The 15,866-nt window shown below is 45.9% G+C and overlaps 1 protein-coding gene across 1 annotated transcript in view; it reads right to left on the minus strand.

Moving 5' to 3' along the window:
- Positions 1–1,418: 1,418 nt before the first annotated feature.
- LOC122792757 (acidic leucine-rich nuclear phosphoprotein 32 family member B-like) overlaps positions 1,419–15,866 on the minus strand; it is a 336,062-nt gene continuing 321,614 nt past the window's right edge. The window contains exon 4 of the mRNA XM_044060331.1: positions 1,419–1,703. Coding sequence (XP_043916266.1) covers positions 1,419–1,703 — 285 coding nt within the window. The remainder of the gene's footprint in view (positions 1,704–15,866) is intronic.

The following is a 15,866-nucleotide window of genomic DNA, read 5'->3' on the forward strand; positions in this document are numbered from 1 at the left end:
CCCTAAAATGTGTGCAAGGAGCCTATGATTTTGAAAATAGCCCAAAGGTAAACTTAATTCTCCACTGGCCATGTGCATTTTATTTGAATGTAGGTTTTAATGCTATTTCAATGAATGTGAGTTATATGGCAGAAAAGTTTACTGCTCATGCCAAGTCTGTTTTCACCGTGAAACTGTAGTGCTTGCTTAGCAAATGGCCATCAGTGTTTGTGCATTTTATTTTCAATATCTGTAAATAAGAAAACAGTATGCACACTGACGGAGATGAACAGTGTTCATGGTAACTGGGAAGAAAAAGCCAAGTAATGGAACACTAGTGTGGCTGGGGATGGGGCTGCTGCAGGAGGGCCTGCTCTGGGGTCCCTAGTCTATTACCCTGCCTAGGGCCCCATTTGACCATGATCCGGCTCTGCTCATAATTAAAGTATGGGAATAGTTTACATGGCCCCTTTAAATCCCAAAAACACTCAGTGGTGGTATTGTCTTTCTCCTTTAACTCACTCACTCCAATGGAGCTCAGGAAGTTTGTAATTTCCAATGGGCGGAGCCTAAGCCTTCTAACAGAATCAAATGATGTCCTCACATTTCAAATAAATGTTCTTATCTCTGGAACTATAGAAGTTATGAAAGAGGTATAAATGGCAAACTCTCCAGCACAATTTACTTTTACAGTGGTAGTATTCTCTAGGGTCTAGGTCTTAAACCGAAGTCACAGTAAACACAGTAACGATGATATTTGTAATAATTTTATAAACTTACAATATCGCAGCAAGCAAGTTACACACATGCTGTCAACATTTTATTCATGTAGCTGAGAGCTTTCATATGAGGCTAAGGAGTTCCGTGTTACTTGATTTTTGATATATTTAGAAAAATGTGAAAATTATATCTATATAAATTGATATTATAAAAAACAATAGTTAATATCTATTTACTTGCACTAGACAGAGATATCAATGCAGCTGAGTTTGCCATTGTGCAAGCTTTAAGATGAAATCTTTTGAAACCTTGTACATAGCATGGTTTTAGAATTAATGATGCAAATATGAATAAGCAATATTAGAGGCATAAGTAGGAGCTAACTGCAGATGCAACTGGAGGAGTCACCCAGATGCAATTAGTTAAGAAGGACTATGCGTGCTTCACATGCACACATGCCAACTAGAGTAGTGGGTCGCGAAAAATTACAGTTTTTGAAAATGGGTCTTGGCCCATAAAGTCTGTGAATCACTGGACTAGGACATTCGGTGGGTTTTATGAAGTGTAGAAAAAAGATGCTGGTTTGAGTTAAAAGCAGATTTTCTTTTAGTCCTCAAGAATGACTTGCAGGGGAGGGGCACCAAACAGGTGAACTACCAGGGTACCAGACAGCCAGCAATTAAATGTGCACTCTTTCTACGTACACACATGAAAAAGGTCTAGCCATTAAATGCCCTCCCTGATCTCCTTCCAAATTGAGGAATACAAATGCAACACTGCGGTCTCTTGAAATAAACGAATACTGCACCTTCATCATCTTCTTCATCATCTACTCCATCTCCATCAGCCTCTGCATCAGAGTCCGGAGCTTCTCGATCATCCTGGTCATAGCCATCAAGATAGGTCAGTTGCGGAAGGAGGCCAAAGACACTTTCCCTGTAGTCATTCAGGTTTGTTACTTCACAATTAAACAGATCCAGGCTTTTTAAGAACTCTAATTTTTTCTGAAAACAGAAATAAATACATTACTAGAATCAGCATCAGTCTCAGTGGGTCAATATTCTATTATCTATCTCTCCAACAGGGTGAATGAAACGCAGTAATTCCAAAATAAAAAAGTACAGTTGTGTACACTTACCATAAATGTAGATGTTAAGAGTGTATTCACTGTTGCAATCATCACATTTGGGTTATCTGCTTGCAGGTAGCCCGCAGTCGGCCTGATTATCAAAGTCCTGGGTCCTGCATCAGTTGCGGTCTCATCTTCCATGACGTCAGGTAGTCAGGGGTATAAAGCATGCAGCCAATGCCATTATATCAGTTTTTCTTGCCCCAGATGTCAGGTGCACTCATAATGGGAAGCAATTATATTCAAGGTTACACGTCCAAAAAAAAGCAAATACACCAGAAAGCTGTAAGCATAGTAAACAAAAATAAAGGTACAGTCAACAGAAGTCAGGGGGCTGGAGGGAAGGTAACCAGGACTGCAACAGTGAATACACTCGAACATCTACATTTATCGTAAATGTACACAACTGTACTATGTTCTTCGTGTTTCACTGTTGCAGTCATCACATTTGGGTAGATTCCCAAAGCTAAGGTTGGGGAGGAGGCAATTATATAGCATTAGGACCACCTATAAGGCCTTGCAAGATTGCAGTGGCAAAGCCATCTCTGGATTTAGAAAAAATTGGCAAGTGGTAATGCTTGGTGAAGGTATGTACAGACTCCAGGTAGCAGCTTCTAGGATGTCCCTGGTAGGGACACCTCTGAGAAAGGCTGTAGAGGTAGATGCAGCCCTGGTGGAATGAGGTCTTATCACCTGTGGGGTAGGTTTTCCATGGTGCTTATTGCAGAAATGAATGTAATGGGCTGTAGAGGTAGATGCAGCCCTGGTGGAATGAGGTCTATCACCTGTGGGGTAGGTTTTCCATGGTGCTTATTGCAGAAATGAATGTAATGGCCTATCCACTTAGAAATGGTCTGCTTACAAATGGCCTTCCCCTCTGCCCCTGCAGCAAATAAACCAGCGGCTGTTCAGATTTCCTGAGATTTAGACCTGTCCAAGTAAAATTTAAGTTGTCTGTGCACGTCCAAGGAGTGCAGTATTCGTTCCCCTTTGTTCTGATTTAGAAAAGAAGGTTGGCAAATGAATGGACTGATTAAGGGCTACACTGGATACCACCTTGGGCATAAAGGAAGGATTTGTCCTGAGGGACACCCTGTCCGCATGAAAGATGATGAAAGGCTCTACTGCCATGAAGGCCTGTAATTCAGACACTCTTCTTGCAGAAATGATGGCTAGAAGGAAGGCTGTTTTCCAAGAAAGGAATTTCAACTCTGCATTTGCAGCTGGCTCAAAGGGAGGCAGAGTGAGCTTTTCCAATACAAAGTTAAGGTCCCAGGCTGGAGTAGGGGCTCTCCTGGGTGGTCTTAGGTTTTTGGCCCCTCTGAGGAATTGCTTCAGCAGTGAATGAGAGAAAAGGGGTGGCTCTGCATTATAATGTGCTGAAATGGCCGAGGCATGAATTTTAATGGAAGAAATAATGGAAGAAAAGGAAAGGCCCTTGTGAAGCATCTCAGTTAAGTATTGAAGAATATGAGGTAAATTGGGCACTGTTGTGCCCACCCCTGAGTTTGGCTCCAGGAACAGAATCTTTTCCATTTTTCAGCATAGGACTTTCTAGTACTAGGCCTCCTTGCCTCCAGAATGACATCCATCACTTGCTTACTGAGGGATGGTAACGAAGAGATCAGGTAATTAACCAGGCTGCAAGGTTCAGAGTTTGAAGCTGTGGGCGCAGAATCTGGCCCTCCTGTTGGGACAGCAGGACAGGGGTCTGGGGCAGGTGCCATGGGTCCAGCACTGACACACTGCACAACAGGGGGTACCCAGTGTTGGCATGGCCAGTCTGGTGCAATCAGTATGGTCCTTGGTTTGTCCTGTTTGATCTTTAGTAGCACTTTGGAGAGGAGAGGCAGAGGGGGAAAGGCATAAACTGATAGTTTTTTCCACGTGAAGGACAGGGCATCCACTTTCCAAGCTTGTCTGTGGGGAGTCCTTGTGCAAACTTTGTCTAATTGGTAGTTCTGAGGGGAGGCAAACAGGTCTATCTTTGGGCTCCCCATTTATTTCTCAACATGTTGAATATCTTTGGTTCCAGTTTCCACTCGTGCGGGTCCATGAGATTTTTGCTTAGATCATCTGCCAGTGTATTTAGCTTGCCTGGCAGGAATTGAGCTTGTAGTAGCACTTGGTAGCTCAAGGCTGTGTTCCACAAAGCCATGGCTAGCCTGCAGAGAGGGTATGAGTGGGTTCCTCCCTGCTTGTTTATGTACCACATAACCGTGGTGTTGTCCGTTTTTACCAATAATTGTCCTGGAAGGATGTGGTCCTTGAAGGCTGTCAGAGCATTCTGTACAGCTAACATTTCTTTTTGATTGATATGCAGGTGCATTTGACTCTGGTTCCATTTGCCCTGAATGCACCGCCCTGCCAAGTGAGCCCCCCATGCATAGTCTGATGCGTCTGTTAGGGTTTGGGCAGCAGGGGTAGAGTGAATGGTAGTCTCTTGTTTAGGTGGCAGGCCTCTGCCCACCAAAGGAACTCTATCTTTAGACAAGGTATGATACGAATCATTGATTCTAGGTCCTGAGAATGTTGACACCATAGGCTTTTTAGATACCATTGTAGTTTCCTCATATGCAATCTTGCATATGGAATTGGTACAATGCAAGAGGCCATGAACCCCATGGCTTGCAGTATTTTCCTTGCAGATAGCTGGGTCTTTGTAGCCAGTAGTTTGAAGTAGGCTGTCAAATTAACTTGTTTCTCTGGTGTGAGGTAGGCCATCTGGGAAGTTGTATTCAAGTTTGCTCCCAGGAATACAATTTGTTGGCAGGGTACTACATGTGATTTCTTTTCATTTATAGTGTACCCCAGAGAAGTTAGTAATTTCCTTACAAATGCCAGATGATTTAATAGTATGTCCTGGCTTTGTCCTGGCTTTCTGCCTGAATTAGACAATCGTCCAGTTGTGTATATTTGAATATTTCTTTGCCTGCAAAATGCAATGACTGGAGCTAGGCACTTTGTGAATACCCTGGGCGCAGTAGACGAGCCAAAAGGCAGTGCAGAGAACTGATAGTGCATGTAGCCTGCTCTGAAGTGTAGGTATCTTCTGCAAGATTCCCTTACTGGGATGTGCAGGTAGGATTCCTTTAAATCCAGTATTGCCAACCAGGCATCTTTGCCTAGCATGGGAGTCAGCTGATGAAGAGTTAGCATCTTGAATTTTGGGATTACCAAAAATGTGTTTAGGATAGACAGGTCCAGGATAGGACGCCAGGAATTGTCTTTTCTGGGTACCAGGAAAAGTCTTGAGTAGAAGCCTTGACCCCATTCTTCTTCTGGGACAGGTCGAATAGCCCTGATGTTTACAAGCGAGAGAACTTGCTTTTGAACCTCTGCCCACTGGTTTGGGGGTAGGTCTGGCCAACCGTTTGGGGTTGGTAAGGAGTGGAAGTGGAATCTGTATCCTTGGTAAACTATATTTAAAACCCATTTGTCTTGGGTAATCAGTTCCCAGTTTTTTGCATGCAGGGCGATTTAGATGTGAAATGAACAGACGACGAATAGTTAGAGGTTTGAACAAGGCACAAAACCGACAGCGAGGTACGTCGTGGTCTGGGCCTAGGCAAGGAATGCAGTACAAATTAAAATCTTTATGAGGTATTTGCTTTCCACAAGAAATACAATTGTTAACTTTTACGGACATCGGTTTAGAGCAATAAAAAGGATCCCCAACGGGGTACTTAGCTTAGTTGAAGACTTCGGATCTGAAACTCGAAAACAAAAATTTCAGGAGTCTGATGACCGGCACTTGCAATCTGCTTCGGGCACAACATGGCAAGAAAGACTGATGTAATGGCGTCAGCTGCATGCTTTACACCCCCGACTACCTGACGTCATGAAAGATGAGACAGCAACCGATGTAGGACCCAAGACTTTGATAATCAGGCCAACTGAAGGCTACCTGCAAGCAGATAACCCAAATGTGATGACTGCAACAGTGAAACATGAAGAACATCTAAGCATTTCTACAGTGGCTTCTGAAAAAAAAAATCAAATCATAACAAAAAAAGAAGTTATGTACTCACCATAACATTCCATCTGAGTAGTTATACTTCATTTTTCTGCAACCTGTGGGTATACGGATCCGTATCGGATCCGAGCCGGAAACTTTTTTCTAGCATCTGCTCCAAAATCCAAACTCCTCCCCTTACCCATAATGCCCTACCATCTCCTATCTTCCCTCAGACTGAGTTTGCTGCAACTAAAAATATATATGCAACTCAACCCAATAAACCAACCCTGAAAACAGGATAAGGTCCGGGGGACGGAGGGAGGGAATGTTGCAGAAAAATGAAGTATAACTACTCAGATGGAACGTTATGGTGAGCACATAACTTCATTTTATCTGCAACCTGTGGGACAGAGTCCCCAGCTACTCCGATCCTGGGAGGCCCTTATGAAAGGATATTCCTGAGCACCACAGAGCCAAAGGATGCTCTACCCCTCAAAATCAGATCCAGTTTGTAATGGGAAATGAAGGTATGTGAATTGGCCCATGTCTCTGCTGCACAAATATCGTCCAAATGCACCCTAGACCAAAAAGCAGCAGAAGTTGTCATGGACCTGGTAGAGTGAGCCTTAACAATACCAGGAGGAAATAAACCTTTTGCTTAGTAGGCATGTGAAATGCAAAGAGTGATCCATCTGGCTAAAGAAACTTTAGAAATAGCTTTTCCCATAAAAGCTTATAAAGGGAAACAAACAATTGGTCAGTCTTGTGGAAAGACTTCATTCTATGAAGATAAAAACTAAGTTGTCTATGAACATCTAACAAATGGAGTTCGTATTCACCTCTATTTTGGAAGTTGGGAAAGAAAATGGGCAGATTAATGGACTGGTTTATGTTTGCTTCAGATGCCACTTTAGGTAAGAAGGAAGGGTTAGTACGGAGAGAGACCCTATCCTTACGGAAGACCAAATAAAGAGGCACGGCAGACAGAGCTTGAAGCTCAGAAACTCTCCTAGCCGATGTGATGGCGACTAGGAAAACTTGTCTTCCAGGACAAAAATTTCAAGTCCACCGAAGCTGCAGGTACGAAAGGAGGAGCCCACCAATGCCTGTACAACAAAAGTAAGGTCCCAAAGGAGGTACAGAATCCTTGACAGGTGGCCGTAACAGAAAAGTACCTTTAAGAAAAGCCTTACACAGCCTAGAGGAGGCTAAGGCCATGTTGTCTTCACCAACGTGAAAACTGGAAATGGCTGCCAATTGTACTTTCACTGTGGAGGAACTAGCTCCTTGCTGAAAGATACCAGACAGGAAGTCCAACACCGCTTGAACAGGGCCTGTAAAGGGATCTATTTTTCTCTGTGAGGCCCAAATGGAAAAGCACTTCCATTTACTGCAATACATTTACTGCAATAAAGTTTCCTAGTGGAGTCTTTAAGAGAGAGGCCACCAGAATGGATTTTACTGGGGATGAAAGACCGGGAGTCCTGGCAATTAACGGAACTGGAGCAACCAAGCTGTTAGCTTGAGGCTGTCCAGATCGGACGGACGTGTCCCCAACGGATGGGAAAGTAGATCCGGGCAGGGATCCAGAATCCACGGGGGAGCTAAGAGATGAGACCAAACGAATGGGAACCAAACCTGACGAGGCCAGAATGGGACAATGAGGATCACTTTGCACCGTAGGTCAGCAAGCTTTCTTAAGAAACTTTGGAATGAGTGGTAAAGGTGGATAAGCATACAGAAGCCCGGGGGGCCAAGCATGGACTAGAGCAAATCTGGGGACTTCCCCTGGTGAGGAAATCAGTGCAAAGAACTCATTGCACTTTGCATTGGAAGGAGGAGATGTGAAGAGATCGCAGCAAGGCTGACCCCATGCAAGGAAGATCTCCTCCACTGACTGTTTCAAAGACCACTCGTAAGGCACCAGAATGGCCCAACTCAATCTGTCCGCTAAAATGTTGGAGCACCCCGGGATGTGCGTTGCTATCAGAAACCGACCGGTGGAAATTGCCCATTCTCACACTCTCATGGCCTCGCGACAGAGGGTAGGATCTGGTTCCCCCCTGCTTGTTGATATACCAGACAACCGACATGTTGTCTGACTGAATTGCAATCTATCCGAAGGGGAGGACTACGTGAAAGGCTTCCAAGGCTAAAAGCACTGCCCTCATCTCTAGAACATTTATGTGCAAATTGGTCTCTGCCTGGGACCACGGGCCTTGGACTGTCCTTCCCGAACAGTGCCCCCCCACCCGAGTTGGGAGGAGTCCATGGTCACTGTGGTTTGGACTGGAGGTGACGCAAAGGGACGTCCTTTTGATATCTCCGGTGAACTTAACCACCAAAGAAGAGATGTCCTGCAGATGTAACTGATCTTGACCGGAAATTCCATGGCCAGGTCTAGCCAAGACCACTGAACAGCCAGAGTCCATTGAAGAACCCGCATGTGAAAGCGCACATAAGGGAGAATAGATATGGCGGTGGCCATGGAACCCGGAAAAAGTACAGTTTTGTACCTACCATAAATGTAGATGTTCGAGTGCTAATACAGCTGAAGTAATCACATATGGGTTCTCTGCCGTCAGGCGGTCCCTCGGTCGGCCGAATTCCAAAGTCTTGGTCCGGCATCGGTTGTCGTTGCTTCCTCTTCTGACGTCAGTGAGGCCAGAGTATATAAGACACAGCCGACGCCATGTTCTTCAGTCTTTCTTGCCCCAGATGTCAGGTGCCCCCAGAAGGAAGGCAATACCTAAATAGTGCTTATATACATATACAAGCAATGCAATATAATCCAAAATCAGTGGTAACAAGCAAATAAAACATAGCCGGATAACCCAGTCAGGTAGTATGAAGAGGTTGCTAGGCCTCATGCCTTTACCAAGTGGGGAAGGAGGGAGGGAAACCTGTACTGCAGCTGTATTAGCACTCGAAAATCTACATTTATGGTAGGTACAAAACTGTACTATGTTCATCGTGCATACAGCTGCAGTAATCACATATGGGTAGAATCCCAAAGCTATGTACTGGGTGGTAGGTACTAGGAGGAACTGGGTTGAGACAGAATGCCCTGCAAAGCAGCAGTGGCAAAACCTGCTCTTGTTCTGGAATATAAAGGCAGATGGTAGTGTTTTGTGAAGGTATGTACAGAACTCCAGGTGGCTGCCTCCAAAATATCTTTGGTAGGAACTCCTCTGAGGAAGGCTGTAGAGGTAGCTGTGGCCTTGGTGGAGTGGGATCTGATACCTGCAGGAACAGATTTTCCATGATAGGAGTAACAAAACCATATGCAGTGGCCTATCCACTTTGAAATAGTCTGTTTTGTAACTGGCTTCCCTTGAGCCCCTACAGCATAAGACACAAAGAGTTGTTCTGATTTCCTGAAGGACTTTGCTCTGTCCAAATAATAACGAAGCTGCCTATGGATGTCTAAGGAGTGTAGCAGCCTTTCCCCTTTGTTTTGAGGATTGGGGTAAAAGGTGGGTAGGTGTATGGCTTGATTTAAAGTTACCCTGGATACCACTTTAGGCATAAATGATGGGTTGGTACGAAGGGAAACCCTGTCCTGATGGAAAATGAGAAAGGGCTGCACCGCCATGAGGACCTGAAGTTCAGAAACCCTACGAGCTGAAGTGATGGCCAGAAGGAAGGCTGTCTTCCAGGACAAATATTGCAAATCTGTTGAGGCAGCTGGTTCAAAAGGAGGCAATGTTAATTTTTCTAGTATGTAATTAAGATCCCAGGCTGGTATTGGTTGTTTCCTTGGTGGTCTTATATTCTTAGACCCTCTGAGGAACTGTCGTAAGAGTGGGTGAGAAAATAAAGGAGGATCAGTGTTGAATTCTGCAGAGATGGCTGAGGCATGGATTTTTATGGAAGAAAAAGAAAGTCCATTGTTCAATAGCTCCGCTAGGTACTGTAGTACCTGAGGCAAGTTCAGTTTTCTATGGTCCTGGCCTTTTTTCTCATTCCAAGAGCAAAACCGCTTACATTTTGCGGAGTAAGCTTTCTTGTAGCTGGCCTTCTGGCCTCCAAAATGACATCCTGTACCTCCTTGGAGAGTAGGTTCTGTTGTGGTGTTAAGGAATTTTCCATGCAGCGAGATTGAGTGTTTTCAGCTGACTGAAGAGTTTTGTAGCTGTGCTGAGTCAGTAGAAGAGGCATTAGAGGCAGGGACCAGGGAGGAGTATGTGTTAGGCTCCACAGGAGTGGGTACCAGTGTTGCCTTGGCCAATCTGGAGCAATCAGTAACATCTTCGGTTTGTCTGTTCTTGCTTTCAAAAGCACCTTGGGCAGAAGAGGCAGAGGTGGGAATGCGTAAACTGTCCATGCTGTCCAACTGAATGAAAGGGCGTCCACTCTCCAGGCCTTTGGGTGAAAAGTCTTTGAACAAAACTTTTCCAATTGATGATTCCTGTGGGAGGCAAAAAGATCTATGTCTGGCCTCCCCCATGCTTGGATTATTTCTGCAAACACCTGAGGATGCAACTTCCATTCGTGTGGATCTGTCATTTTTCTGCTTAGATTGTCTGCCAGTGTGTTTTCCAATCCTGGCAAGTACTGTGCTTGAAGTTTGATTTGTCTTTCCAGAGCCAAGTTCCAAAGAGTCATGGCTAGTCTGCACAAGGGGTATGAATGTGTTCCTCCTTGTTTGTTTATGTACCACATTACCGTGGTGTTGTCTGTTCTTATCAGTAATTGTCCTGGATGCAGGAAGTCCTTGAAAGCTGTAATTGCATTTATTACTGCTAGCATTTCTTTTTGATTGATGTGAAGGTGCTTTTCTTTTTGGGACCATTTGCCCTGAATGCACCTGTTCGTCATGTGTGCCCCCCAGGCGTAGTCTGAGGCGTCTGTGGTTATGACTTGTTTTGCTTGAGGCTTCCAGAATGGGAGGCCTTTGTTTGCTTGACATGCTTGGGCCCACCATAGAAATTCCTTTTGCAAACATGGAATTATTGGTATTACTGTTTCCAAACTCTGACTGTGTTGAGACCATAGGTTTTTTAGGTACCACTGAAGTTTCCTCATATGCAGCTTTGCAAATGGGGTTAATAGAATGCAAGATGCCATGAATCCCAGAGCCTGCAGGATTTTCCTTGCAGTAAGCCTGGTACTTTTTGCTAGTATTTTGAAGTACTGAGATAGTTGCCCTTGTTTTTCTGGTGTAAGGTAGGCCATCTGGGTGTTTGTGTCCAAGTTGGCACCCAGGAAAGTTATTTTCTGGGATGGCGTTAGCCTTGATTTCTCTTTGTTGATTGTATATCCCAGAGAAAGCAGTAACCGTGTTACATATGCCAGATGTTCCAGAAGTATGTTCTTGCTGTCGGCTTGGATCAGGCAGTCATCCAGATAAGGGTAAATTTGTATCCCTTGAAGTCTGCAGTAGGCAATCACTGATGCCAGGCACTTTGTGAATACTCTGGGCAGTAGATAAGCCAAAGGGCAATGCAGAGAATTGATAGTGGATTGAACCCGCAAGAAATCTGAGGTATCTTCTGCAGCTTTGTCTGATTGGGACATGCAGGTATGCCTCCTTGAGGTCCAATGTTACCAGCCAGAACTCCTTGCCCAGCATGGGAAGAAGCTGCTGTAATGTGAGCATCTTAAATTTTGGTACGATTAGAAATGTGTTTAGGGTGGATAAGTCCAAAATGGGTCTCCAGTCGGTTCCTTTCCTTGGTACCAGGAAAAGTCTTGAATAAAAACCTTGACCTTGTTGGTGGGTAGGTACCTCTTGAATAGCTCGCATGCTTATGAGCTTTGAAATTTGCAGTTGTGCCTCTGCCCTTTGATTTTGTGGCAGGTTTGGCATGCCTCTCATTTTTGGAAGAGTGTGAAATTGAAATTTGTAGCCTCTGTTTATAATGTCCAGGATCCATTTGTCTGTTGTGACAATATGCCAATTGCTTGCAAATAGTGCTAGTTTTCCTCCCAAAGGTGCTGCCAGCTGAGACATGCTTGGCATGGAAATGAGGGAGTCATTGGGTTTGCTTCCTGTATTGTTGTGCACTGTCTTCGCCACCTCTTGGTGCTGGAGTTTGCCATTGTCGGCCTCTATATGATCCTTGTGATTGCCCTCTGCCCCTTGTGCGTCTGTATCTACCTCTTTGGGGCTTGTCAGTGGCTGGAAAGGACCAGTTTTTTGAAGGCCAATTTCTGCTAAAACGTGGTGGTTGGACCTGTAAGAAAGCTTTGACAGTTTGCATAGATTTGGCTTTTTCTTCCATTTTCCGTAGTATCTCCTCAGCATTAGTACCAAACAGCACATCCTTTTGTAAAGGAGCATCTAGAAGTTTAGCTTTCACATGATCAGGTAAATTTTGTTCCCTAAGCCAAGCGTGTCTGCGAATGACTTGATCCTGTAGCTGCCGCTCTACTTGAGGCCTCTAGGGCATCATAACCACATTGTAAAGTGTGTTTACCCACTTGTTCTGCACTATGCATCATATCCTGTAACTCCTTTAAATCTTGTTGTTCAGGTTGAGACATTTTGTTCCTCAATTGTGATAACGGGAACTGTTGATATTTAAGCATATGAAACTGACAATTTAAAGCCCTCATGGCTAGGGTGGCCGAGGTATATACCTTTTTCCCCCACCTTTCCAAAGATCTTGATTCCCTTTCTGCAGGAAGTGGATTTTTGGCAGTGGAGGCCTTCAATCCCTTGGGGCCTTGTGAAATGGTTTCAGGGTCAGCATGATGGCTTTTGAAGAGAAATTGGTGAGAGCTGGGTACTCTGTAATACCTATCAGGTTTGACTGGTGCAGGAGGCAGAGAATCCGGGTTAAGACAAGCCTCCAAATAGACATCATCCAGTATGTCCAAAACAGGGGGTATAGCCAGAGGTCTGTGTTGAGGTAACAAAAGAAATTCCCCAAGTCTTTTCTTGGAATCTGAAAAGTCTTGGCCTTCCCAATGGAAGTGTTCCCTCAAGGTGTGTAAGGTTTCCCCAAAGGAAAAATCCTCAGGTGGGGATACAGAGGGAATGGACTGTTCTGCATCCGAATCCTCAAAAGGAGAGTAAGAGTGTTCCTCTGCATCAGAATGTTCTGATAAAATGGATCCCTGATCAGAAGAGGGAGAATCTTCCTCCACTCTGGGTCTCTTGTCTGGAGGGGGTTGAGAACCTCTGATAAGAGTAATTAAATCCTCAGCCATTCTGAGCATCTGTTTTTTAGGCATGGGACCTGGAGATGGGCCCTGTACAACAGGCCTCATGGGCTGCCTGGCTGCTTTGGATTTAGTAAAGGCCTTAATTGAAAAAGAAGAGGAGGGCCTAAATACACCATGGGTGGAGGTGGACCTGTCCACATTAGTAGGCTCAACATTAGCAGAGGCTTTGGTTGTAGTCTGGGAAAGGGCCGAAGACCCAGCGGTCTCGGGTACAGAGGACACCGCCAAAGAAGTGTCGTCGGTAGTCAGGGACTGCAAAGGTGTCTCGCTGAGAACCGGACCTCGTGTAGCCTGTTTTGGCGGGGACTGCAGGCCTCGCGTGTCGGTCCCTCGGTAGTCGGAGTGTCCGACGACATTTTATAATCAAAAGCTTTACCAAAGTAGTGCTGGGCGAACTCCGCCCGACGCTTAATAGTGCGTTTATTGAAGGTAGCGCAAAAGCTACAGCCCGAGACGTCGTGGTCTGGGCCCAAACAAGGTATGCAGCGGGAATGGAAATCCTTATGCGGTATTTGCTTCCCACAAGAAATACAATTATTAACTTTTTCTGACATCGGTCTGAGGCAAGAAAAGTTTCCCCAACGGGGTACTTAGCTTTAATGAAGACTTCGGATTCCAAAATATTCGTAATTCAGGAGCTGGCCGACCGGCACTTGCGAACTGCTTCTGCTTCGGGCACCGCGCGGCAAAAAAGACTGGAGAACATGGCGTCGGCTGTGTCTTATATACTCTGGCCTCACTGACGTCAGAAGAGAAAGCGACGACAACCGACGCCGGACCAAGACTTTGGAATTCGGCCGACCGAGGGACCGCCTGATGGCAGAGAACCCATATGTGATTACTGCAGCTGTATGCACGATGAACATCCTCACTCGCCTTTGAAGACTTGGAGTTCGCTATCTGAGCTATGTGGCACCCGAGATGTAGAATCCTGTCTGGAGTTACAAATACCTTCATCTGCAAAGTGTCTAACCGTGCCCCAATGAAGTCTAGAACTTGTACTGGTTGCAAATGGGATTTGTGAACATTGACTATAATTCTCAGTAGATCTGCTAACCGAATGACTGGCTCTTCAATGCGCTTGTTGGGCGCATCGAAGAGCCAGTCGTCCAGGTATGGAAACACCTGAATACCCTAAAGCCTCAGGTGAGCTGTTACAACTACCATTACCTTGGTGAACACCCTGGGGACTGTGGTGAGACCAAAGGGTAGGGCTCTGACCTGAAAATGACTGGCTCCCAGCCAGAAGCGCAGAAACCTCCTGGAGCTTCTGTGTATTTTGATGTGGTAGTAAGCATCTTGAAGGTTTAACGAGTACATCCAGTCACACTCTCTGAGACCAGGTAGAATGGACTGTAGGGTGACAATCCGGTTCTGTTTGGCTAGCGACAGGTTTAATGTTGACAGGTCTAGAATGGGCCTGAGGTCCCCCATCTTTTTTGGCACCAAAAGGAACCTTGAGTAGAAGCCTAATCCGGACTGATCGGGGGGGATCTGTTCGATGGCTCGTTTGAGAAGCAGCTTTGAAACCTCTAGAGCTGCGGCCTCCATGTGAGTGGGTGGAACATCCGGGAGGTGTTTTGTAATATTTGGAGGGGCAACGAATGGAAGAGAGTAACCTCTGGATATAATCTGAAGAACCCAGCGATCTGTCGTAATGGACTCCTATGCCACTGGGTGTATGGACAATCGTCCCCCAACTGCCTCCAGAGTAGGACAGTCGGGCAACCCCTCAGGGCTGCTGACCTGGTCTATCAGAGAAGGGTTCCTTAGACCCGAAATTCCTGGGACCCCCTCTACCTCTGGGTCGGTGTCGATCCTGTCCCCCTCTGCCTCTGGGGGGAATAGCTGTCCTGGGAATCCCGGGAAAACTTGAGATTTTCGGAACCACATCTTCTGCTGCCCTCTGATTCCTAGAGAAAGACCGCTGAGGGTTAGAGAAGCGGACTCCCGACGGCAGACAAAGTCTTCCCGTCCTTTTCGCTCTGGATAAGTGTGTCATGTACTGTCTTCCCAAAAAGGGAAGAACTGTCATAGGGAACGTTGATAAACATCACCTTGAAAGGGTCCGCGAACTGACACAATCTGAGCCAGGCAGGACGCCTCATGGCTATGCCTGTCCCAGCCACCCTAGCTGCTCCTTCTGTAGCATGGGAAAGGAGTCACATAGATGTGTTTGAGACTAACTTCAGAGTAGACATTTTCGCCGAGAACAACTGTCTGTCCTGCGGCGATAAAGACTCTGGGGGGCGACTCAGCGAATTCCAAAGCAAAGTCTCACTGAAGTCAAATCACATGTGCCAAATAATCCAGCGCACAGATAGAAAAAGTCACTGAGTATACGCGCTTCCCAAACCTATCCACCGACCTGGACTCCTTGTCTGGAGGGTGGACTGAGGAACTCTCCTGTGCTAGTTCCTTTTTTGTGGCCGCTGCGACCAACATAGCATCAAATGGGGCTCCTTTCGACCAGGGTTGTCTGTCAGAAGGGGGAGATAAAACCTTGCCAGGGCATTTAGGGATGGGCTCTACGGTGTCAAGGCTCCTTCCATGCCCTCGTGGCGATGAGGTCCACCAAAGGGTCTGCTGGTGGGGACACCCAGGAAGTAGATGGGCCCGTGCCAAAGACCTCCAGGAACACTGACTCCTCCCTAGAAGGTTTTTGGGCTGACCAACCTCCCCTCTGGTGGAGGATCTCCATAATTTCTCCGAAGGAGACATCTTCGGGAGGTGACCTGGGGGAACCTTCTCCTTCATCTAAGTCAGTGTCAGTAGTGAGGGACTCTGTCCAAGTGCCTCATTTTGCACTTGCACTTACGGTGACCCTCTTCAGTGGGACTTTCAGAAGGGGATCCGTGAGCCGCAGGGATTTCCTCGGGGAAATTAACCTGGGGATCCTCTGGCATG

Source organism: Protopterus annectens, chromosome 2.part0, assembly GCF_019279795.1.
Source record: "Protopterus annectens isolate FY-2018-M chromosome 2.part0, PAN1.0, whole genome shotgun sequence".
NCBI classification, from domain to species: Eukaryota; Metazoa; Chordata; order Ceratodontiformes; family Protopteridae; genus Protopterus; species Protopterus annectens.